The sequence below is a fragment of the Cibotium barometz genome, chromosome 41 (assembly GCF_041138505.1).
Source record: "Cibotium barometz isolate CiBa-2024 chromosome 41, ASM4113850v1, whole genome shotgun sequence".
In the NCBI taxonomy this organism is placed as follows: Eukaryota; Viridiplantae; Streptophyta; class Polypodiopsida; order Cyatheales; family Cibotiaceae; genus Cibotium; species Cibotium barometz.
This window is the reverse complement of record NC_141086.1, coordinates 45,938,173-45,963,943: the sequence shown is the minus strand read 5'-3', so window position 1 is coordinate 45,963,943 and position 25,771 is coordinate 45,938,173. Positions and strand designations below refer to the sequence as shown.

The 25,771-nt window shown below is 50.3% G+C and overlaps 1 protein-coding gene across 2 annotated transcripts; it reads right to left on the bottom strand.

The window, feature by feature from the left end:
• Positions 1-813: 813 nt before the first annotated feature.
• LOC147615001 (Methylthiotransferase) lies at positions 814-25,771 on the bottom strand. Of its 2 annotated transcripts, none has more exons than XM_086780283.1 (3): positions 25,164-25,771; positions 17,021-18,114; positions 814-1,633 (listed from the first exon to the last, which is right to left on the bottom strand). In XM_086780283.1, the coding sequence occupies exons 1-3, from the start codon at positions 25,532-25,534 to the stop codon at positions 1,071-1,073; spliced, it is 2,028 nt and encodes a 675-aa protein (XP_086636409.1). In that variant the 5' UTR covers positions 25,535-25,771; the 3' UTR covers positions 814-1,070. The 2 variants fall into 2 exon arrangements, with proteins under 2 accessions (XP_086636409.1, XP_086636410.1); XM_086780284.1 differs by having other exon boundaries at positions 17,021-18,104; positions 25,164-25,300.

The window sequence follows — 25,771 nt, the reverse complement described above, 5'->3', positions numbered from 1 at the left end:
TATGGTAATATAATCTTCACTAGTGGTCAGCCCATGCTCTCTCTCTCTCTCTCTCTCTCTCTCTCTCTCTCTCTCTCTCGTCAGTCAGATAGATCATATTTGGTCTCTTGGGATTGTTCCTACGACGTTAAAAGAGCTTCTTCTTCTTCTTCTTCTTCTTCTTCTTTTCTCTCTCTCTCTCTCTCTCTCTCTCTCTCTCATTCTCTCATCACTAACAGAACTATAAAACCAGCAATGCTGCTGTTCTTAACTAGGCAAAGACACTCCAAGGAATATAACTATGGATAGCAGAGGAGCTTACGCTAATGCTAGTGTAGAAACAGGGTGTAGCGTTTGCCAAACTTTGGGCAGCTCACAAGAACAAAAGTGGGCAGCATTCATCGATGGTTAAAGCCCTCATTCGAGACTCTTTGCAAGCCCAAACCTACTCGTGCCTCATTTTTTGTAATGTACCTAGCAATTCCTGTGGCAACACCTCACAAGCTGATTGCCATCGAATAAAGACATCAATGTTTAAGCAGTGTGCACCAATCATCAAAACTTGACCATAGAAAGAGGAAATCATGATCCAAAATTTCATCATCAGTTTTGAGAGAGTATATACTGAGAAAACCAATTGGTTGGAAAGCATACACTTGCCATCTTACGATATGGGAGATGGGAGGGACATGGATTCAATGACCATTGGACATCATTCCCTTGTTCGGGCTCCATGGGACACCAAACCCTACTCAAAAATGGCATTGTCTCACACTAGGATGTACCATGTAGAATTGGTGATTCAGACCATAATGCAGTATCCAAGCATGTGCATCCACTAATTTAGTAGCGCTCCCTTCTTGACACAGCCACACAGCCCATTACAATCAATCACTTAATCCTATGCATGCTTGCTTTGAAACTTGTGCTTCCAGGCATACTGTTGTTGTAAACATGCAACACACCAAACCCTAGACTTCCTTCTCAAGCCAAGGTACTCTTAAAGAAATAGCCTCATTTTTGCATGAACCTAGACTTTTCTTTATTGAAGTTGCTCGAGCAAAACCATACAAACTTCCAATCCATAACCTTCAACCACAACTCACACTCTGGAGTGTTATCTCAGAAGTTGGTAAGGATTTCAAAAAAAAGCTCTTAAGATCCGTGCGAACAAGTGGGTAACCTCGCAGTGAGGCTGCACTCGTCTGCAAAATTTTCACTTCAACGTAATCCCCTGGCCTTGGGTCTTGATGGACCCCACAACACACTGCAGCGGGTGTACCTCCCAGCATGTCGTCCTTATCAGGAGTAGAGATGGTAAGAGGCAAAGACTTGTTTGGAAAGATCACCTTATGACCTTTGTCACTGTGCCCAATCCACTCCGTTGGATCTCGTTTGTTTGGTCCGGTGACCAATACCAATTGGGTGGAGCCAATTTGAGACTCAAACCTTGGAACCGTTGCCCGACGGAACGTGTCAATCATCTCAGACAGCCGTCTCTGTTTGACTGCCTCTGGCACATCATCTTCATATTTCCTGTGAGCATGTGTTTTCTCACGACGGCTGTATGCAAACATGTAGGCCATATCATAACCAACTGTCTTGATTAGGCTGAGAGTATCTGCATGGTCTTCTTCAGTCTCGCCACAAAATCCTGCAGCAGCATTGATGAAGCTTCAGAAAAAGAACACAACCAACAGGTACAAAAAAAAAAACAAGGAAATTCTAAAAACTTTTTTTTTCCCAAAGTGAGATCCTGCAGCAGTGAAAAAATTTTCCCCGCCCATAGGCGCGTAGAGAAGCCCCACCCGTAGGCAGTCTAAAAACCTATCCGTAGACAGTGGTGCCTTCAGGTAGCCCTTGGGGAGGCTCGAACCCAAGAATCCCCCCCCCCCCCCCCCCCCCCGGGCGCGTCCTGGGTGAAACCTTCAATCACTTGGCCTACAACTCTGTCAGACAGATTCTAAAAGCTCCTGATACAAACGAGGCAATATTTGGGAGGTCATTGAAGTAATCGAATAGTCAGACTGTGATCTGCGCCTGCGAGCTCCGCCTCCCCCCCTCCCGCTGCTTCTCGCCGTCGCGCCCCCTCTCTCCCCCGCCTGTCCCCCGCCTTCTCCTCCGTCCTCTCCCCCGCCTCCTTCCTCGCACCCTTCCTCGCCATCTCTCCCCGCCTTCTGCCTCGCATCCTCCCCCGCCATCGCTCCCCCCGCCTTCCTCCTCGCATCCTCCCCCGCCTCCTTCCTCGCATCCTCCCCCGCCTTCTTTCCCCCCCCGCCTTCTCCTCCTCCGCCTCCTTCCACGTTCCTCCCCCGCCTTCCCCCCCCCCCCCCCGCCATCTCTTCCCCCGCCTCTCTACCCCCCACGCCGCCTTCTCCTCCGCCTCGCTTCTCTCCCCCGCCATCTCCGCCCCCTCCGCCTTCTCCTCCGCTGCGCGGCTCTTCCCCCCCGCCTTCTCCCTCTCCTCCCCTTCCGTCTCGCCCCTCCCCCCACGCTAGCTCCCCCGCCCTCAGCCCCCCCCCCCCCCCCCCCCCCCCCCCCCCCCCCCCCCCGCCCCGCCCCCGCTATCCTGTAACCTTTCGCCTCTCCTTTTCCTCGCAGGGCTGTGTCCCTCCCGTTGGTGACCCCGGTTTCTGGCCTTTTCCCTCTGGAGGACTCCATGGAAGCCGCTCCGACGACCCCTGCCGATTCCGGTCTCCGTCTGGAGTTCACAGCTGAAGATCATCAGTTGTTTGTTTCCACAGTATCCGCTCTTGAGGCCTCCTCCTTGGTCTGCAAGATAGTGGGTAGCCGTCCGATGCGGAGAGAGCTTCGCGACCTTCTGCAAGGCAGCCTTGTTGGCGTGCCTCCCAAGATCGTCAGCGCAGATTTTTGGGACGTGGCTACTACCAGGTGGATTTCGAGTCCCCCCAGGCAGCTCAGATGGTGCTAGCTCGGAGCCCCATTGCCCTCCGCTCTTCCCGGGCGTTCCTGGCGCGATGGACTCACGGTTTCGACCCCGCTTCTGACCCGCTAGCAGGCGCGACAGGTTTTCCCATCACTATCTGCTTTCCTGGACTCCGTAGGGAGTACTTGCCCCTCTTGTCATCCATTGGCAAGGCGTTCGGGCAGGTGGTGGAGACGCCTCAGACAGCGGCTTCAGTGATAGCTCGGGCAGCAGGACTCCCGGCCATTCGTGTTGTGGTTCTGTCACCGGAGTCCCTCCCGAAGACGATCCTCCTCCCTTGTCTTTCTGGAGGACATCTGATACAGCACGTGGAGTATTCGGGCCTCCCCGGCCAGTGCTACACCTGTCGGGAGATGGGCCATCTCGCACGCGCCTGTCCCCGCAAGGGGGTTCATCCTTCACGCTATGCCGCCTCTGGACCCCCTACAGGAGACCCGAGGGGTGGCCATCCACCTCAGAGACCGGACATCCCTGGCTCGCCTCAGCAGGCGCCATCATCTGACGAGCAGGCCCGGCGGAGGATGCCGCGCAGACCCAGGAGGCTCGGGGATGGCAGGAGGTTCGCCGGCGGAAACGCCCGGCCCGCAGGGACCGTCGCAGACGCCAGCAGGCAGCTCCGGCTGGCGGACAGGCGACTCCGGCTGGCGTCCAGGCACCTACCCGCACTTATGCTCCAGTCAGGGATAGGCAGCCACCAGGTCCCACCCCGATGGACGAGGATTCAGACTCAGTGCCCGTTGAGGCCGCCGGTGGAGCCTCCACGTGGAGACCCCGCTCCCGCCTCCCCCCGCGGGGGGCCCCACCCCCTCCGTGGAGCAGATTCCTGAGGATCCTGGGCCGCACTGTGCGACCCCCCGGCTCCTCTTCCCCTCACCCGGAGAGCACTCCCCTCTCCCCCCCCAGCCCCCCCCCCTCCCGCCTCCCCGGCGGCCCCCCTGACACCTATCCTCTGGCAGATGCCTCTCCATCCTCTCCTCGCTCTCCCCCCTCCTCTCCGCGAGCCCCCATCCCTCCCTCGGCCTCTCCAGGATACTTTGCCAGACCACCCACTGCCCCGGGGCAGCGCAGCTGGGTAGGCCAGAGTTTAGTCCAGCGGCTGTTCCACCGCCACTCTGGGCTGGTGGAGATGGCGATCCTAGCTTCGCCCGCCACAGAGTTCTCTCCAGCCTCCCCTGGGGGGCCCCCGCGAGTGATGGGGCTCCCAGTGGATTACGGTTTTTTCAGGTGTCTCCAGCTGGATGCTGGCCCGTTCGAGACACTGGTCGCGCCCTTGCGAGTTTGCGTGGTGTGCCATCCCTCTCGTTCTCCTTCAGTGGTGAGCAGCATGGTGGCCTTCTCCTTTCCTCTCAGTGTTGCCCCAGACACAGCATGGGATTGCACTCTGTAGAGGAAGTTTTGCGTGATCAGATACTGGAGTTTTCTCACCACTTCAGTGACTTGGGCTCACGGACCTATTGCAGACCCGATTACACTCAGCCCGCATGAGCTTGTTTGGTATAGGAGATTGGCGGGTGGATCCGGTCCACACCTCAGTTGAGGCGGTGCTACTGATTCTCCTCCATGCCGCCCCGAGGGTGCAGCCTACCTTTAGATACATATATGCAGAGGATTGGTCTCACGCCTATGCCCTGGACAGGGCGAAGGCGGAGTGGGGCTGGACACAGAGACAGGTCACCCTCTTTTTGGAGAGACTCCGCACCCGGACAGACAGTGACTATTCTCCCTCCAAGCCGGCGCCCAAGACTCACAGAGTGGAGGGCAGATCATCCGGGCCGGCTGAGAGGGGTGAGCCAGTGGCGCTGCTTCACTTGCCATAGCTCATCCATGAGGATCCTCTCATGGAACATCCAGGTCTCGGTGGACATCGCTGCTACATTGGTCGGGGCAGACTTCGCCAGGAAAATCCAGAGGGCTCTCGTTGGAGGACCCATAGATATCCTTTTCATCCAGGAGCACCTCCTTTCTGACGGGCGTACCCGCACCTACGGGAAGATCTTGCCAGGCAAAAGTCACACTTTTTGGTCACCGGCATATGGCTCCCAGGGGAACCAGGGTGAGTATGCATCTCAGTCAGCGAGCAGCTTCTATCCGAGGTTGTGGATTCTGGCACTCTGGTCCAGGGTCGAGCGCAGTGGATCATCCTTCGGGTTGGGGAAGACCGCATTGGCTTCCTCAACTTCTACGCCCCTAATGGGGCGACCGGGAGAGCCGAGTTCTGGAGCACCATTAGGCAGTCCCTCCCCTTGGCAGACCACTGGTGCCTAGGGGGGGATTGCAACATGCTGGAGGATGCAGAGGACAGGATGGGGCCATTCATGGGCCGGAGCTCGCTGCCTGGGAGGAACTAGTGCTGCAGGTGAGAGGCCAGGATCCGTGGACTCTCCCGGAGTTTGGTAGGTTGCAGGGGAGTTTATCTTTCTCGCGCTCGGATAGACGGGCCACAGGAGTTAACCTTTCCCGCATCGACAGGTTTTACATTGATGAGTGGGCTTGTGATAGAGGTGGCACTGTGGGCATACTTGCAGGCTCCTCGTTTTCAGACCACTTTCCAGTGCTTCTCCAGATCGAGGACCCTACGAGAGGAGAGCGAGGCCAGAGCATCCGGATTCCAGATTGTCTCATAGAGGAGCCCGAGATTGCGACCAGAGTTGAGCAGGTCTGGCAGGAGCTGCAGTTCAGGAGAGGATCGGCAGCCAGCGATCTTGCCAGGGGCTTGCAAGAGATCAGTCGGATGCTCAGACAGGCTGCCCTGGACCGTCTGGAGGCCTTCAGAGAGCAGGACAGGAGCCTGCGGAGGAGTCTAGCGTCCCTTCAGAGACTCCAGGAGAGGGATCCTACGAGCCCTTGGATCTCAGAGCAGATGGAGTCAGCTCGCACAGAGATCAGATCCATCGAGGAGAGGAGGGTGGAGTTCCGATTCCATGCTCGGGCTTATTTTTGGACACAGGCTGGAGACAGAGTGACTCGAGATTTCTTTGAGGCGACAGGGCCTCGCTTCAGACGAGAGGGTCTCAGGCGTCTTCGGCAGGCTGATGGCCAGGTTGTGGTGGATCCCCCCAGGGTTCGGGCGATAGCCACAGATTTTTACAGGGATCTGCTCTCTGCTGAGCCACCAGATGACAGGGTGAGAGAGGCTTGGGAGGCAGTCTGGAGCTTCATGAGACCGGTTGTGCCGGCCCATCTGCAGCACTCCCTTCTCTCCCCCTTCTCGGATACGGAACTGGAGGAGGCTCTTCAGGCACTTCCTCGGGGCAAATGCCCAGGAGAGGACGGTCTCTCACTGGCTTTCTTCCAGAGGTACTGGGGTCTCTTACATAGGGGTTTCAGATTGGCATTCCAGGAGATTATGGAGTCGGGAGTCATGCCGGACAGCATGGCAGAGGGGTTGATTCACTTGATCCCCAAAGAGGGAGGAGACAGACTGGAGATTAGACAGTGGAGACCGATCACCTTGCTAGGCACGGCCTACAAGGTCCTAGCTAAGGCGATCAGCAGGCGGCTTCAGCCTCACCTTCCAGACATCATCCACTCCACGCAGACAGGCTTCATCCAGGATAGGAGCATCCTGGATAACATCTTCTCTTTCTGGGAGGCTAAGGCTTTGGCTAGATTTCGGCAGGAGGATCTGGCAGTGCTCCTTCTCGACTTCGAGAAGGCATATGATCGGGTGGACTGGGCCTTCTTGGAAGGCACTATGGAGAGGATGGGCTTCCCCCTCAGTGGATCCGTGGGGTCTCTGCACTCTACACATCGGCTCATAGCCAGGTGCTGATACAGGGCGTGCGCGGAGAGAGGTTCCAGCTCTCGCGCTCGGTGCGGCAGGGGTGCCCCTTGGCGCCCTTTCTTTTTCTTTTTGTGGCGGAGGCCATGAGCACTTTTTTGACGGCACAGGATACAGGTTTGCGGGGCCTCCAGCTCCCCATCCGCACCTCGGAGGAGCTCCTAGACTCGGAGTTTGCGGATGACACTGCTGTCTATCTTCAGGGAGGAGAGGAGAACCTCCGCCGCTTCGCCTCAGCCATGGACAGGTTTTGCAGAGCTTCGGGCGCTTTGATCAACTGGCACAAGTCGTGTGGGTTGTGGGTCAGTTCTATGCCCCCCCCCGACCTGGAGACCAGTTGATGGTTTTTAGTGGCTGCCCCCCGGCACTACAGTGCGCTATTTGGGATGCTATGTGGGCATTGACATATCTCCGGAGCAGCAGATAGCCCCCCTTCTTCTGAGCATTCGAAAGAAGCTTCTGTATTGGAGTACCGCTCGTTTATCTCTGGCTGGCCGAGTAGTTGTGGCCAACCAGGTTCTGCTTGCTACCATGTGGTACATCACTTCTTGCTGGGCCTTCTCTCGGGCGTGCATTGGCCAGGTGCAGAGGCTCATCAGGAACTTTCTTTGGTCCGGTGGCGACGGGCGGCCCGCCAGGGCCAAGGTGGCATGGGCTGTGATCACTCAGCCGAGGGAGAGAGGCGGCCTGGGCATTGTTGATCCTATTTGCCAAAGACGAGCTTTGCTTGGCAAGTTGGTGGTTCGTGGCCTCCTACCAGGCGCTGAGCCGTGGAAGGAGTTTCTTGCTTCCAGGATGCTCAGCCGCACTCCTTCTCTTAGCGGCCCCTAGACCCCCAGCATCAGGTGGATCTTTACAGAGCAGCGATCCAGAGGAGTGGGCCTTGGCTTCGAGGAGCGTTTTGCAGCTAGCCTTCTGAGGGCCTGGGCGCATCTGAGGCCGTCACTCTTCCAGACTCCCCCGGGCACCGATGAGGAGCGCCTGAGGCAGCCATTGATCTGGAACCCCTTGATCCGACTTCCCGGTGGCCATATGGTTGGATCGCGGTCTCACGTGTCGTGGGGCCCGTTGAGCTCCGGCCCAGCCCAGTCCTTAGATGACTGGATTTGTTTTCAGCAGCTGCCTCTAGAGGCTCAGGAGAGGAGACTCAGTGGGATGAGGGGCAGAGAGTTGATGAGACAGGACATTGAGTTGGCCATCCCCCGGGAGTAGCGGACCCCAGTACAGGACCCTCCACCTCCACAATGGATAGGCGTCTTCACTCGGCATGAGATCCTTCTAGCGGTCTGCGGCACAGCGGAGAGAGCCGCCCCACTCACTTTCGAGGTGGGAGAGGGTGGCCAGCTTCAGAGGACACGACTAGATTTGGATGAGCTCCAGGGTTGTATTTTTCAGAGGGGGTCGGCTTTCATCAGAGACAGTGGCATGTAGACCCCTCACCGGCCTCGATAGGGGAGGACTGTTCTTGGAGATTATGGGCTTGGGACAGCAGGCCTCTTATTCGCCTTCAGTGGGATCCAGGTGAGTGGTTTTGGCGAGATCCCTACTCGGCCCCTACCAGCCCAGGCATCCCCTTTTTTCAGTACACAGCGAGGCTGGGGCGGCGGATTCAGAGGCACAGGATAGCGAGCACCCCGGCGGCGGCCGAGCATTGGCGGCGACAGGGGCTCTCCCCTGCCTTTCTTAGGGACTTCTGGCAGCGCCTTTGGGCCAGCTTCCGGCCCCGGAAGGTGACGCTTTTTCTCTGGCTCACAGCGCATAGAGGACTGGCTGTGGGGGCTTGGCTAGCTTTTGGCAGACACCCAGCGTCCTGCCCTCGGTGCGGCCATGCACAGGAGTCGCAGTGGCACTGCTTATGGGATTGCCCACAGGCACAGCAGGTCTGGCACAGCGCTCTCAGGATGGTTTTTGCAGGCTCGCCAGGTGAGATGCTGGTGACGTGGGGTGCGGTGGCTTGGGCCACGGACAATGGCCCGGCCCTTGGATATGAGGACGTCCCTGGCAGTACGACCATCCAGGTCTCTGACAGGGCGATGGCGGTGGTTCCGACGCCAGACTTCTCTTCGGCAGTCCCTCAGGAGGGAGACGGGCACAGATGGGAGATGATCAGCAGCATGACGGCTTGGCACATATGGAGAGCCCGATGCAGGGAGGCCATTGACCGCCAGGCGACTCCACCGGCGGAGGTCATACAGGCCCTCTGGGTGGACATCATTCACACACTGGGGGAAGCTTCAGGGCGACTCGGATCGCATGAGAGGTCGCCGCAAGGCTTTCCTCCGCACTTGGCAACCTGGCCCTTTCCTCATCGCGAGGGGCGAGGATGTCACTTGGCACTATAGGCCTCCAGTTTGGCTTTTCTCACCTCCCACATGTACTACTAGGTAGCCCCCCCCAGAGAGCGGCCAGCCACGGGGGTGGAGCTCAGGCGTTCAGTGTGTGTTTTTTTATCCCTCCTTGTGAGGTGAGCTTTGTAGCCTTAATCGTTTTTCCGGAAAAAAAAAATGAGGCAATATTTGGAGAACAAAATTATGCATGCTAGTTTACAGTATGCGTTCTGGCTGCCATGCACAGCAATAACCACTTGGATATGCCTTGAATGAAAGAGACCTGCATACATGCATTCTCCCTCCTCTTTCATGCACTGACTTCCTCTCTTGCCTATCTTATCTTCTTCCACTACCTCCCTCTTTTGTCCTTGTGTTCAACTTTACACACACCCCGTCCCCCGTGAAATAACCACACATTGGACAGCACCAACAACAGGCATCCTTGTTAGTCGGAACAAGGGGCCCAGGCTGGTCAGGTCTGAACGGGCAGCCTGGACACAAGTCCAGCAATTAGGCCTGTTGGTAGAGGCGTAGGTCGGGTGTACAGGCAGGTTGGCCAGTACTAGTGGGGCTGTAGGCTGGTCAGGTAGGTCTGCAGCAGGCTGACCTCCCCTTAAGTAGGCTGACCAGCTACTGGGGATGAGGGGGAAAAAGTAGGGAACGAGCAGGCACAGGAGACAGTGGTATGGGGCAAAAGATTCCCCGCGCGCAGTTTTAAGGGGAAAGGGGGGGGGGGGGGGGTTGGTTTGTGGTTTGTCAAGGCAGAGGATGCTCGGGCAGTAGCCACACAAAGGAGAGGGGACAGCATAGGCAAGAAAGGGGGCTACGGTGTAGTGCTCAGAGGGGAGAGGAGGGGTGTGTGAGGGTCGCTAGGCAGGTGGTTCTAGCTCTCTTTCTGTAATGCAAGTGTTAACAGACATAGAATGAACAACGGAAGTCACAAGTACCCCAGTCTATTCCTTGTACTGCGTACAAAGAAAAATACAACCAAATGTTCTCTATCTACAAAGGTAATCTCTCTGATTTTAGCCCAATGCTGCTGTTAGATGCCGAAGCTCTCTGAAGATCTGATTCTTAATCTTCCTCTCGCCTTTGCTGCAGAAATTCTGGGAACATGTGAGATATTGAACAAGTCCCTTAAAACGTGCTTCACAAGCTGCTTCTGACAGTTTGCCCCGGGCTGCCCAACTAGTAGTAGCCCACACTGCTCAAGTGCAGACACCCACAGGCAGAGAGATGGTATCCACAGGTTGCAAGGCCAGGATGGATCTATCGTTTCTAAAAACCCCCCATGTGAGAGCCCTTGATGGCCTCTTCCTAGGGGTAAATGCCCGCGAGTCAACGGGTTTCCAGACTCCTTTTTTCTTGATCATTAGGATCTCATATGAAAGGTGGCCTTAGAGCAACCTTCAACGAGATTATGACCACGGGTGCCATGCCAAAGAGACTTTTAGAGGGTCTGATTCACTTGATTCCTAAAGAGGGCGGTGACAGATTGGAGATTCGGCAGTGGAGACCCATCACCCTCCTCAAGACCACCTACAAGATTTTGGCCAAGGCAATCAGCCGGAGACTTCGGGCCTTCCTCCCCAACTTGATTCATGATACTCAGACACGTTTTGTTCAGGATCGGAGGACAACATCTTCACTTTCTGGGAGGCGACAGCTTCAGCTAAGATGCGGCAACAGGATCTCATTGTGCTCCTTCTGGATTTCGAGAAAGCCTATAATAGAGTTGACTAGGGCTTTCTGGAGGGCACGCTGTACCGGATGGGTTTTCCAAAGGAGTGGATCCGTGGTGTTTCTGGACTTTACACGGCCTCTCACAGTCAGGTTCTCATTTAGGGAGTGAGAGGTGACAGATTTCCTCTTTCTCACTTGGTCCAACAGGGCTGCCCTCTAACACCCTATTTCTTTCTATTTGTCATCGAGGCCATGAGCATTTTTCTCTCAGCTCAGGAGACTGGGCTCCAAGGATTGCGTCTCCCCATCCGTACTCTGGAGGAGCTGCTAAGAGTTCAGAGATGACACAGCAACATACTTATTCAGAGATGTGGAAAACCTTTAGAGATTTGCAGAGGCGATAGAGATCTTGTCACGCATTAGGAGTGTAGATCAACTGGCACAAGTCATTGGCATTTTGGGTTGGCTCTCCACCCGCCCCACCTTGGCGTCCAGTTGAGGCTTTCCAGTGGATCCCGAGGGGCACTCTAGTCCGTAATCTTGGATGCCAGGTTGGCATCGATATCTCCCCAGAGCAACAGTTAGCCCCTCTTCTTCTGAGCATTCGGAAGAAGCTTCTATGTCACGATTGTGACGTATGTATGTATCAGATCCTCTCTTCATTGCTAATTCCTGTTGCAGATGCAAAGAGTAACCAGCCCAGGGAACCCCTACCCTCGACTGGTTGCGACTCTTCGCCAAAGGATGTACCTCTTCATCGAATAGCCACATCCCTTCGACGAATGGTTGTATCCCTTGATGAATGGTTGTGCCTCTACATCGAATAGACACATCCCTTAGCCTAAAATTGTATCCTTTCGTCTATGGTCATGTCCTTTCGTCAAAGGACATGCCTCTTCAAATGTGTCTCTTCATCTCCTATATAAGAGACCTATTGTACTCAATTTAATCTCCAATTCAATCTTCTCTCAAGTGTTTTCCTAAAGTCTCTTGTTATCTAAGTTAAGTACTTAAGTAGTAATTAGTACACCATATGAGGGATTAACAATATAATCCTCACAGTGGTATCAGAGCAAAATTTTTTCCTACCCGTGGGTTGTGAAGCGCTCACCCTCTCCGCGGCACTCCCTCGTCCACCCCTCTTCTTGGTGTTGTATGGAAGCACCGGAGCGATGGTGGACTTGGCGTAAATCTTTGCCCACGGTGATGTTATAAATAAAAAATTAAAAAAAAATCCACACCCATACACGCACCGTGTGTGTTTCAGAGAGGGAACCCTTGATGCATACCTGGATTACCCCCCTCCCTGCTGCCGGTGGTGGTAGTCGTTTGCTACATGGCAGGGTAGACAATGTTGAACTCAAACTTTTGTATAAATTAATGACCACAGCACAGACAAGAAAGATGGATATCAAGTTACCTGAGCCCTACAATGGCCGCCGCGATAAGCGGTTAATCGATCACTGGCTCTACAAGATGGAGGTTTATTTCTCAAATAACGAATTGCCCGAAAATAAAAAGGTGGCATTGGCCAGTACCCTCTTGAAAGATACCGCCTTCCTTTGGTGGCGATGCAGGATTTCACATGGCAAGTCTACTCCGACGTGGGATAAATTCCAGCGTGCTCTTCCCAAGGCTTTTGAGCCTGCAAATGCGAACTTTCATGCCAGGTCTTCTCTCCACCGCCTGAGTCAAACTGGCTCCGTGGCCGCGTACATCTCAAAGTTTCAAAAACTGGCTCTCGAGATAGAGTCCCTCTGATCAGCTTCATAGCTTCATTGACGGGCTTGAACCCACGATCCAAGACGAAGTCCATAAGTACAATCCTGCCACCCTGGATGAAGCAATCTCGTATGTCGAGCGCATTAGTGATTACAAGCATCCTCCCAGGAACTTTTCCTCCGGCGCCCGTTTCACTCAGCCAGTAATGAACTCTCGACAAGGTCGATGGGTTGAATTCTTGGCTAATTCCCACATGACTATCCAGTATGTTCTTGGTCTTCAGAATGTGGTTACAGATGCTTTGAGCCGCATGCCTCGAGCCACTAATTTTGCCATCACAGATGTGCAAAATGGAAATCCCTGCTTGTTTCAAAAATGAGTATTTGACTGATAGAGATTTTGGAGATGCATTCCGTGCTCTCAAATCTTCTAATCCCAGTCTTGCAGAAATGAGCATGTTTACAACCTACACCATCATAGATGAATTGCTGTTCTTTTCTGATCGCATTTGTGTGCCTCACAGTACTTCGTTGCGGAAGATTCTCATTCAAGAGCATCATGAAGTTCCTTATGCTGCTCATCCTAGTATCAACAAGACATATTGGCTTTTGTCTGCTACATACTTCTGGCCTCAGATGCAGCAAGATGTTATCAAATTTGTCAAAGCTTGTCATTCGTGTCAGATAATGAAAGCCTCTCGACAACTTCCTCAAGGGTTACTTCAACCGTTGCCAGTTCCCAATGAGAGATGGGAAAGTATCAGTATGGATTTTATTACCACTTTGCCTCGTTCATCCAAAGGCAATGCTCAGATTCTTGTGGTGGTTGATCGATTTTCCGAAATGGCGCATTTCATTCCTTGCAAGAAAGCTGCTTCAGCCCCAGATGTGACACCATTGTTCGTGCAACATGTCTTCAAATTGCATGGTTTGCCGAAGACCATCATCTCTGACAGAGATCCAAAGTTCACTAGACATTTTTGGACGTCTTTGTTCAAATCTCTTGGCACGAATTTGTTGTTCAGTTCAGCCTATCATTCTCAAACAGATGGACAGACTGAAAGAGTCAATCAGATTTTGGAAGAAATGATTCGACATTACATTCAATCCCATTTGGCATCATGGGAAGATTATTTGCCACTCGTGGAATTTGCTTATAATAATTCCCATCATTCAGCAATTGGATTAACTCCATTTCAAGCAGCATATGGGCATACTCCTCTTGTGCCTACAAACTTTGTTTTACAACACAAAGTGGCATTCAGATCAGTTGGTTCAAGAGATGCAAGATGTGCTTGTGCAAGTTCGAGATAAATTGGTCCATGTGCAATAAAAATATCAAAAACAGGCCAACAAGGATCGTCGACATGCAGATTTTCAAGAAGGAGATTTGGTCTTGTTGTATGTGGCACCTCACCGCTACAAAACAGTGAAGTCAGTTTTTCCAAAGTTGCGACCTCGCTTCTATGGGCCTTTCAAGATTCTTAAGAAAAATTCAGTTGTCAGTTACAAGTTGGAACTTCCACCTTCATGGGGGGAAGGTTCATCCGACTTTTCACTTTCTTGGCTCAGACAATATGTTCAAGGAGATTCGCCTGTTCCAGACTTATCTTCATATGTACCAGAAATTGAAGATGACCATATTATCCTTGTTCCAGAAGTAATTCTTGACGTGCGATAGAAGGAAACAAGAATAAAGTTGACTACAGAATTTCTTGTGAAGTGGATGGATTGGATGAGTCTAATTCCACTTGGCAAACAGCTGAAGACATGCAGCAGTACCCTAATCTTCTTCAGGAGTTCTTTGACAAACGGATGTCTATCATTTGACACATGGGTTTTATTTTAAATGGGAGGGAATGTCACGATTGTGACGTATGTATGTATCAGATCCTCTCTTCATTGCTGATTCCTGTTGCAGATGCAAAGAGTAACCAGCCAAGGGAACCCCTACCCTCGACTAGTTGCGACTCTTCGCCAAAGGATGTACCTCTTCATCGAATAGCCACATCCCTTCGACGAATGGTTGTATCCCTTGATGAATGGTTGTGTCATTGAATAGACACATCCCTTAGCCTAAAGTTATATCCTTTCGTCTATGGTCATGTCCTTTCGTCAAAGGACATGCCTCTTCAAATGTGTCTCTTCATCTCCTATATAAGAGACCTATTGTACTCAGTTTAATCAATCCAATTCAATCTTCTCTCAAGTGTTTTCCTGAAGTCTCTTGTTATCTAAGTTAAGTACTTAAGTAGTAATTAGTACACCATATGAGGGATTAACAATATAATCCTCACGAGTCACATTCTATACTGGAGTTCAACAAGGCTTTCCTTGGCCGGCTGAGTGGTGGTGGCGAACCAGGTTCTTCTTGCCACCATGTGGTATGTTACTTCTTGCTGGGCCTTCTCTTGGGCCTACATTGGTCAGGTTCAACGGTTGATCATCCGCAATTTTCTGTGGGTTGGCTGTGATGGGAGGCCTGCCCAGGCCAAGGTGGCCTGGAGAGTGATCATACAGCTGCACCACAAAGGGGACCTCGACATCATTGACCCCGCCATTCAGAGCCATGCCCTATTAGGCAAGTTGATTGTTAGAGTACTTCTTCCATGTGGCGAGCCATGGAAGGATTTCTTCTTGGCCAAGATTTCAGCCCGTACACTGAGCTTGGTTGCAAAGCACGAGATGGATCTTCACGGAGATGCGGACCCATGGCTTTAGCCCAGCTTTTGAGGACAGATTTGCAGCCAACATATGGCCGGCCCTCCAACATTCAATTTCGGTAGCCTCCAAGAAGTGTTTTCGACAGCCCTTGATTTAGAACCCCTTGATCCGTTTACCTAGTGGTCACATGCTAGGGGCCGGGCCTCATGTGCTTTGTGCATGGGACCTGCTACGTCTCTTGGAGATTGGCTTGCATTCAGCCAACTTCCCCTAGTGGCTCAAGAGAGAGGCCTAACTAGGATCGGGGGCAGAGACAGACTCAGCCTCGACATGGACTCTACCTTTCCTCCAGAGTGGCTGACCCCGACCCCGACCCCGACCCCGACCCCAGACCCTCTTCCTCCGCAGTGGCTGGGAGTGTTTACCATGCATGATATTCTCATGGCAACTCATGGCGTGGATCAGAGCTCCGCATTGCTCACTTTTTCAATTGGACCTCAAGGTAGATTAGTGAGATCAAAGTCCCTCTTGGAGGACTTCAAGGGATGCACGTTACAAAGGGTGAGTGTGATCGGATTCCATGCACATGAGTGGCACATAGACCCACCTCCGGCCAAGGTGATCAGGGACAAACTCTGGCGTTTATGGAATTGGGAGAGCTGGCCCATGACGCACCTTCCTAGTGGAACCAAGGGGAGTGGACCTGGTGTGATCCTGCAAACAAGGAGGAGAATCTGATACCCCGTTCTTTGCATACACCGCATGGCTAGGCCGTAGGATCCAGATGCCCAAGGTCAAGGGCACTCTGGCAGCAACAGGACACTGGCAGTCCTAGGGCCTCTCACCGCGCTTTCTCTCAAATTTCTGGAAGAGGTGGCTTGAATAAAAACATTATGGCGTGTTTAGGAGAGAGAGAGTAATAGATAAAACAATACAACTGAGAAACAGTAATATAAAATGATAGAAAATACTTGCATGTTTAACATTGAGAATGGTGCCATTAAATAGGCCACTACAAGAATCTTCTTAACTGCTAATACAGCTTACTTTTTGCCAATGGGAGAATTAGGGGCCCATGATTCTCTCCACCTCCCCTAGATGCTAGGTAGCTCCTAAATCAGCTCCTTGATTTTTGCAAAGGCAGATGCTCTCTGACCTTTAACCTTTTTACTTTTTATCTGGTCTCTTTTACAAGAGTGGGTTCAAATGCCTTCGTACTTTGTACTTGGATAAGGCTTGTTCTCCAGCAATACCAACTGTCAAACACTTGTGCCTATGTGCTAGGATTTTCAGAGATAGAAAAGCGTGCAGCGGAATCACACATAAGAGTTCTAAACTACTACTCTGTATTCTGTAAAAGAATTAAGTGTTACAACTGGAATTCAAGTACAAATGATATTTCTGAGTGAAAACATCAACTGCAACCATGTGGCCTACTTTATACTCCTGGCTACTGGCACTTCGCCTCTACAAAGAAACGCTCTGTGAAGTCGGACATTGAGAAACACAGATGATTTTGATGTGCATATATATAGCACCTACTAGCGCTGGTCGGCCTGGACAATGAAAACGTCAACTATAGATTTTGATGATTTTGCTACGGATGTATGCGTAGCACATACTAGTGCTGGTCAACCTGTTTTACTGATGTCAGTCTGGCCACACACGTATATATAGCACATACTAGTGCTGGTTAACCTGTTATCTTTTTTAAAGACATGAAAAAAGCTTAGTTGTGGGCTCTATTTGACAAGTTTACTACTACTAGAAGCTACTAGGATCACAACATTCACAATACAGATGTTACATCTTTATGTTAACTCAAAGTATGCAATTCAGCTCAGCTCATAAGACGTTCATCCACAAAAGCTTAGCATGCATGTACACATTACAAACTGTGCTGCAGAGTGCTTACCGGCAATAAAATCGCTGCTCAAACTTGAATCTGGAAGGATAGAACGGATCCTTTCTACGAGTGACAGGTAAGCTTCCCGTGTGTAGCCTCGACGCATCCTTTCCAAAACCAGTGTGCTTCCACTCTGGGCTGGTAAGTGAACACTTTTACACACATTTGGGCGCTCACGCATAAGAAACAATAGCTCATCAGGGAAGTCTTTCGGATGAGGAGAGGTGAAACGGAATCTCATTTCAGGAAACCGAGCCGATACGTGATCTAGTAGGTCCGAAAACCGCAAACCGTCTTCTTTGCTCCGACAAATGCTAGAAAAACCTGTACTGTGATACCAGGGATGGATCCTCTCAACTGGCCCCTTATTATCCTTAGGAGATATACCAGATAGATCATTATAACTATTCACATTCTGGCCAAGTAGCATGACTTCCTTCACCCCTTGCTCCCACAGTTGTCCAACCTCACCAAGGATAGAATTCACTGGCCTTGACCTCTCTCTCCCCCTAGTAAATGGCACTATGCAGTAAGAGCACATGTTATTGCAGCCACGCATGATAGATACAAATGCTGATACTGAGTTTTTGGAGATGCGAACTGGGGTCACATCTGCATAGGTTTCCTCAAGCGACAGCAAGGTGTTGACTGCTGCTTGACCTTGATCAACCGTAGCAAGTAGGCGAGGCAAATCTCTATATGCATCTGGACCACACACTACGTCAACCATCTTGTTAGCCTCCACAAGCTTCTCCTTCAGCCGCTCAGCCATGCACCCCAAAACAGCCACCTTCGGAGCCACTTCCGGCCTTAAACTTCCCGACACAACATTCTGTTTCCACCTGCTTTTGAGATGTTTGAAATAATTCAACCTCTGCCAGACCTTGCTTTCTGCATTGTCCCGTATCGCACACGTATTGATCAAAATTACATCAGCCTCATCTGCCTTTTCAACAATGTCCGTGTACCCAGCATTCTTCATGATTGCCAGCACAATCTCCAAGTCACTGACATTCATCTGGCATCCATACGTTTCGATGTATAATCTGCCTTGCTCCACAGCATTGGTAAGGGTCCCTGGAAGATAAGGAACCTGCACAGCACTGAAAAAAGAAATGCTCCAGCCTCCTCTCTCTCTCTCTCTCTCTCTCTCTCTCTCTCTCTCTCTCTCTCTCTCTCTCTCTCTCTCTCTCTACATGCACTCCATGATTTCTGCACACAGAGGGGTCTTACTGTGAACCTTGGGAAAACCAAGGTTATGGTCTTTCATACATCGAGACAGGGCAGGAGTCAGCTGACATTCACTCTCGCAGGATGCCAGGTGGAGGTGGTGACATCATACGTGTACCTAGGGGTTACCTTCTCTGCAGCAGCCACACGCTTCACCATGGGTTCAGCAGCCAGAGCTAGATTGACACGGGGATATGCAGCATTGGCTATGCTAGAGAGACAGTGCCACCAAGCGCATTTTCAAGAGCCCCGGACGAAGGGGTGGCTATTTGACACATTAGTCACACCGGCATTGATGTATGGAGCAGCAGTATGGGCGCTAGGCCTTGCTACCCATTGGTGGACACATATAGAGAGACCACAGGCCCTCATGATGGCACGCATGATACGCAGCAAACCGTCAGTACCTCATGACATTATCCGAGCAGAGTTTGCTGCGCCTCCTATGATGGTAGAGGCCATATTTCAGACTATATGCCTGCTAGACAGATTCAGAGAGATGCCACAGGACAGATTATCATACAGAGCTTTTGAGGCATCTAGACAGCTGGCTAAGGCAGGAGACAGAGGATCATGGTATGCACAGGTCACACATTGGTTCTCACAGCATGGCCTAGACATGGATCATCTACCACCATTCCAGTATGACAGGGATGCACCACATATCCGTCTCTCTCATAGTGAGAGAAACAGAGTATTGAGACAGGATCTATGGCAGCTCTATACACGAGAGACATGGATATCGCCTACACAGCCTCTTCCACCGAAGATGCTATACTACAGAGATCACTTCATGAGTATCACTGATGATGGATTTATAGAGAGGCCTAGATACATGGAGGGCTTTTTACCACACGGCTCCCGAGTGGCTATTGGTCAGCTCAGAGTTTCATCACACCGATTGGAGATTGAGACTGGCAGAGCAGCACGGATCCCCCGAGAGGAGAGGGTATGCAGATCGTGCAGAGAGGAGGTGGAGAGTGAGGAGCATTATGTATGCAGATGCAGAGCATATACAGCCATCAGAGAGAGATATCCCATTTTATTCAGAGAGCCACATTCCCTACGCCAGATCTTTGAGGCAGCAGACCAACGCATACTGGGGAGATACATTCTAAACATACAGCACCACAGAGAGACATTATTACAGGCTCAGACAGCTCCAGAGGGGGAACGACAGACACAGATTACTACATTTTTTTAGAGATCCATCCCCCTCCCAGCCCCTACACGGCACGGAATTACTCTCCAGAGAGCAGAGATACTTAGAGCCCGCAAGAGACAGAGGACACCTGGCTTTCGAACACTACGCCTATACCAGAGAGAGATGACAGAGATCAGAGCTCAGTTTCACAGAGAGGGTACGGAGCGACTGGCTCGCTTTAGAGCACACCCAGGCATGTTCTTCAGGGAGCTGTGGACACCCCCTTCACTGATGTATACCATTTTATACCCCCAGTATGGTACAGGATGGAGCTAGCTAGGTTGCATATCATGATTGTATACTCCATGCATATAGCTTTGCATTCTCCTAGTAGTAGAGCTCCATCCCCTGCACACCCAGATTCAGCTTTTTTGTTCAGTACTTTTTCATTTTGTTGGGATGACAGAGGATACCCCATACGGGTACTCCGATTTGTCTCATAGGCCGAGTTCGGTCTTTTGGAAGACGTTAATAAAATCTTTCTTTCTTTCTCTCTCTCTCTCAGAGTTTCATCACACCGATTGGAGATTGAGACTGGCAGAGCAGCACGGATCCCCCGAGAGGAGAGGGTATGCAGATTGTGCAGAGAGGAGGTGGAGAGTGAGGAGCATTATGTATGCAGATGCAGAGCATATACAGCCATCAGAGAGAGATATCCCATTTTATTCAGAGAGCCACATTCCCTACGCCAGATCTTTGAGACAGCAGACCAGCGCATACTGGGGAGATACATTCTAGACATACAGCGCCACAGAGAGACATTATTACAGGCTCAGACAGCTCCAGAGGGGGGGCGACAGACACAGATTACTACATTTTTTCAGAGATCCATACCCCTCCCAGCCCCTACACGGCAGGGAATTACTCTCCAGAGAGCAGAGACACTTAGAGCCCGCAGGAGACAGAGGACACCTGGCTTTCGGACACCACGCCTATACCAGAGAGAGATGACAGAGATCAGAGCTCAGTTTCACAGAGAGGGTGCGGAGCGACTGGCTCGCTTCAGAGCACACCCAGGCATGTTCTTCAGGGAGCTGTGGACACCCCCTTCACTGATGTATACCATTTTATACCCCCAGTATGGTACAGGATGGAGCTAGCTAGGTTGCATATCATGATTGTATACTCCATGCATATAGCTTTGCATTCTCCTAGTAATAGAGCTCCATCCCCTGCACACCCAGATTCAGCTTTTTTATTCAGTACTTTTTCATTTTGTTGGGATGACAGAGGATAACCCCATACAGGTACTCCGATTTGTCTCATAGGCCGAGTTCGGTCTTTTGGAAGACGTTAATAAAATCTTTCTTTCTTTCTTTCTTTCTCTCTCTCTCTCTCTCTCTCTCTCTCTCTCTCTCTCTCTCTCTCTCTCTCTCTCACTTTTTTTTTTTTTTGTAAATCCATGAACAGTATATTATCAAAGAAATTTACATGAGAGTCTCCAAAACGGAGAGCCTCAACGGGAAATCAGAAGCAAAGAGAAACTATTTCCAGGCATGACTGATGAAGATCTCCTTGGTGGCAAGCATCATAAACAGATTGCCGTAAGGAGCTTCTAAAATACTGATAAGATTGCAAAAACGGTTTCCCAAAATCTCATGTTGTGATCCTGCCATATGGTCCAGAAAGCCCAATATCTGACCCAGTACAAAAGTAAAGAGTAATGGACCGTGGTTGTAGGGAGTATGCCAAAAAACCAAAAGTGTTTCCCAAAAAAAGAGTTAGGGAAACGAAGGCGAAGTAACATGGAAATTTTGCGGATGAAGGCCTTAGTGCTGGAGCACGTCCAAAACAAATGAGGCACCATTTCAAAAGGGGCCATGCTTTCCTTCCCTCAGGCTATGGCTTCCTATCCACTAGCCATGCATCACAGGTTCATTTGGGGGAAAATTGCTGACTTGTTGCAGCCTTTTCTTCCCATCCCTCCTTTATTTAACAGGGACAGATTACAGGATTGGCAGTTACACCCGGTGGGCTCAAATTCTCGTCCTGTTGTTCTTTCTGACCTAACGGTTAGGTCGACATACTCTCTCCTCCAGCCATCACCATGTATTCATTCACATGCTAATTCTCTTTGGCATATGACAAAATCACTTGCTTGGTGGCGAAAGAATCTTCGCAATTTATGGAGGAGTAAATTGCCTCTCAAGCAAAAGCTTTTCCTATGGCGTTGTCTTACAGGTTCCTTATCTGTGGGGGTCACTCTTGCTAAACGAAGGATTGCATCTGCTTCTTGTCTTCTCTCTCTCTCACACACACACATGGATGCACTATATTTTAGGGTTTTTGGCTGCATTTTAGGGTTTCTCTCTGTGTTTAAGGTTTTTTCCTGTGTTTTAGGGCTCCACCTGCATTTTGAGGTTTTGTCTTTATTTCTGAAATTCTGCCTGCATTCTGTATGATATTCAATCCAACCCCCAATGTCTCGACAACCTGAAACTGGTTTGATTTCTTCCATTTGCCCCTTGTAGCGGTGGCCATGACCATTGTTGTCCACTATTGAAGGCAACTTCAACCACTCAACCAAATCAGATGATATCCACTAAAGCTCCTCCATTCAAAGAGTACAGACACAAGATGCCAATGGATCGTCCCTCAACACAGCTTGTACCATGCTGGCTAAGGACAACTGAGACCATAACAAAACGAATAAAATGAAGAGGAGTTGTGATACTTGAGGGAGTGGGAGGCGAGAGATACTGGTAGTGTCATCGAACTACTACAACGGACAAACTGGCTTTCTCCTTAGACTTCTCCTTGCCCTTAAATTTCTCCTTCTTCAGGTTCTTCCATTAGTGCTTTCCAAAAAAATCGATGGAGTCACAATAGAAACATTGCCCGGTGGCTTGATTGGCACAACATTCTTTAGGGGTGAGGCAAGGCACTGAAGCTCCCCACTAGGCTTGTCCTTACCATCCTTAATCTTAAACTACACCTCCTTGACTTTGCCGCCTGTTGCTGAGTCTGAGACTTGAAAGTCTCCACTATCATGGCCATACACCACATATTAGAAAGACCATGGGACAGAGTACATGCACATTAGCTCAAAGGATGATTTCAAACCATCCATAAATCGTTCGTTCAGTGGATCACTCAGAGGGATGCTACGTGTTATGGTCTAAGGGTAAGATATCCACAAGGAACCTCGAAGATAAGCAAAAGGGCACCCATGACCAGGAGTATGAACGCAACGAATTGCTCAAGTCCTTTGGCTACATAGGTGGCCAGAGAGTCGTTGTCTTGTTTGACAGCGGGCAGCACGGAGGATGTAGTCACGGAACAGCATACCCGTTTCGAGCGGACTTTGGTGGACAAACAGGTTGAGGGTTTTAGCACGGGTATGACAACGAGCGTCAAGTATGAAGCTCTAGGTGCTAAGTTAGTGATTCAGGGCATAGAGTTTGGGCGTGACTTTATGGTTGCCCCTCTTGTAGGAGCAGACATAATTTTGGGTATTCAGTGGTTTCACAAGTTTCTCCCTGATGTCAAGTGGGACAAGCACACGTTCCAGATCAATCGGAATGTGTCAAACGTCCCGGTGACTATTAAGTGTGAGCCAGGAATTCCGAAGTTTCCGCTCATAAGCCACTTGCAGGCTAAACGATCAGTCAGGAAAGGCGCACAGTGTGCCATGATTTACATCCAGACAGCCCAGACGGTGGCCAATGCTTCCGAGAAGTACTCGGTTCTCCATGAAAAGTTCCAGAAGATTTTTCTTTGGGACAGCCTCCCTCCCCAGCTCCCCCCGTCTAGACCAGAGGACCACAGGATTGACCTCCTCCCAGGCTCGGAACCCCCGAGCAAGTTTCCGTATCGCCTTTCCAAGGCAATGGAATCGGAGTTGGACCGCCAACTCCAAGAATTGTTGCAATCTGGCTTCATCCGCCCCAACGTGTCGCCATTTGCAACACCGATCTTATTTGTCAAGAAGAAAGATGGGTCTTCCCGTTTGTGTGTCAATTATCGTGCACTCAACAAGCTGACTATCAAGAGCAGATTCCCGATGCCTCGAATTGATTATATTCTCGAGAGGCTGAATGGAGCAAAGGTGAAACATCACCAAAATCCGGTCCCTACTTGGACCCTAAGGACCCATCCCCATAAAGGAATGAATGAATCAAACTATGAGCACACTTTGCTATTTATAGGGTTCTTGGACACTTGGTATACTGGCCGACTGCTGGTCGGCCAATCAAATATGCATTAAATGCTCTTCAGCGCTGCCCGATTGGATCTCTTTATGTCCATAATCACTGCCGTCTGGTCCTCATGCAGCCGATAGCAAATCCTTTGCTCCCGACAGCCTCCAACGCAGCCGATAGGTTTTGTCCTTAGCCGACAACATCTTCTGGGTCCTTCTCCAAGTCCTCACTGTACTCTGTGCTCCATGTCCTGGCTCTACTGATGTTTTTCTTGGCTGCCCCTTCTAGATTAGCCTCTAAGAATGGTCATGGCATTTCTTGCACGACATCCCACCCTAGGGATAATCATAGATGGTTGGAGCCTTTGGTTGTATGGTAGGTGGGCTTGGAGGGATGCTACCAACCCCATGAAAAGCATGCCTTGCTTCAGTTGTATTCTACGGAACACCAGGCATATTGCTCTCAGACACATTCAAAGAGTCCCTACTCTTAGATCTCATCGGGAGGCTTATGGTATCACACCTGACATTCACATGACTTTTTGGAGGAGGCTGTGGCACTCTTGCCAAGGACACAGATATCCTCCTTTATTTGGCTTTCTTGGTGGCCTTGCCACCAACCAGTTGAGATTGCTTGTCGGAGTCAAGTTCTGCAGGAGCTTCATAGACAGGTTTACCATTGCTTATTGGGGTGCACGGAAGCATAGAGGATTTGGACTGCAATAGCGTATCTCCTTGGGAGGATGAAGGATGCTTACATTTCTTTTGGTGCTATCATTTGGCTGACACAGTTGAGCCATAGCTCAAGTTTGAGGGGAATGTCATGGATCTAGCCATTATGATCAATCGAGAAGTATTGCAGCCTAGCACATTTGGAAGGCTAGATGCATTGAGGCCATTGAGGACAATTTGGTTTATGAATCATAGTGCATTTGCAAGATTTGGAGTGATATCATCCACACCCTCATGGCCACTTGCGCCAGGATCCAAAGATGTTCGAAGGCTACCGAGAGAAAGCACGGCCAATTTATGAGAGAGAGAGAGATTATGGCATTTTTTTCACTCCCACATGTATGGGACCTTGTTGGCAACACAAGGTACTAGATTGGTTGAGATTTCTAGTTACTTGGTTTGAAATCTTCCTCTTGTATATTTTTTCATGCTTAATACGAGGGCATGGTGGGGTGGGTTGGGGGGGGGGAGAGGGGGTGGTTTCTCTTTTGAATCTTGATTGTTTTAAAGATAGTATCAATTTAGGAAAATGTAAATTTTCATTTAAACTGTGTTAACACCATAAAATGAGCCATAATGAATGAAAAAAGTTGCCAGCATGGTAAAAACCCTGGCAACACGACAGGGCTCAAATTCTGGCATCTAAAGTAATTAATCCCTCAGAACCATGAGCTGGAAATTGAGAATTTTTTTGCTTTTAATAAATGCAATTTTAAAAATCACCATGGGATTACTCTTTTTTTAGACTTCTATTAAGCAAATTAAAATCATACAAAGGGACAAAAGGTTTACTTTTGAAACAACAAAAAAATATAGAATTACAAATGTTCATTTTTTACACTTACTTTAAATCATGAGCTTCACAGGGACCTGCCTGCCCTTGTCTGATGAAATGATGGAGGCCTGGTCCAGAAGAGGGCAGCCTGCTTTCCTTTGAAGGTTTGGGAGAGGCTACTGTGCAGAACCCACAACCATGTGATCTTTCCAAGAAGAACTGCAGGGGCGAAGGCGATGCCTGCTGCAGAAGCATGGCGTTGATGGGCGGCGTCCAAGAGGCCCGAGTGGACACCGTGGAGTTGGGCGGAGCCAAAGATGCCCATGTGGGCGGACCTAACACTTGATGCCTGCGCACGAAAGCAGAGTATTGGCGTCGGCTCGTCCATGGACTCGAGAGGAGACGCCTGCACATCTTTTTTGTCAGTGCTAGAAAATTCATTAGAGACTTCTTTTTGGCATTTGTCCAAGGTGCAGGTCATCACTTGAAGATGGTAAACATGTGTTTTGGGACTACCGTCAGAGGTACTTGATGGTTCAAAATATTTAAATGGATAGAGAAGAGCTTGGGTATGAAAACATGCTGGGAGGACTCGATCTTGGGTAAATGGTCAATCAGTGAGATGACATATTAGTCTAGTTTTTAATATCATCAAAGCCTACATTTTGTTGGAAATCT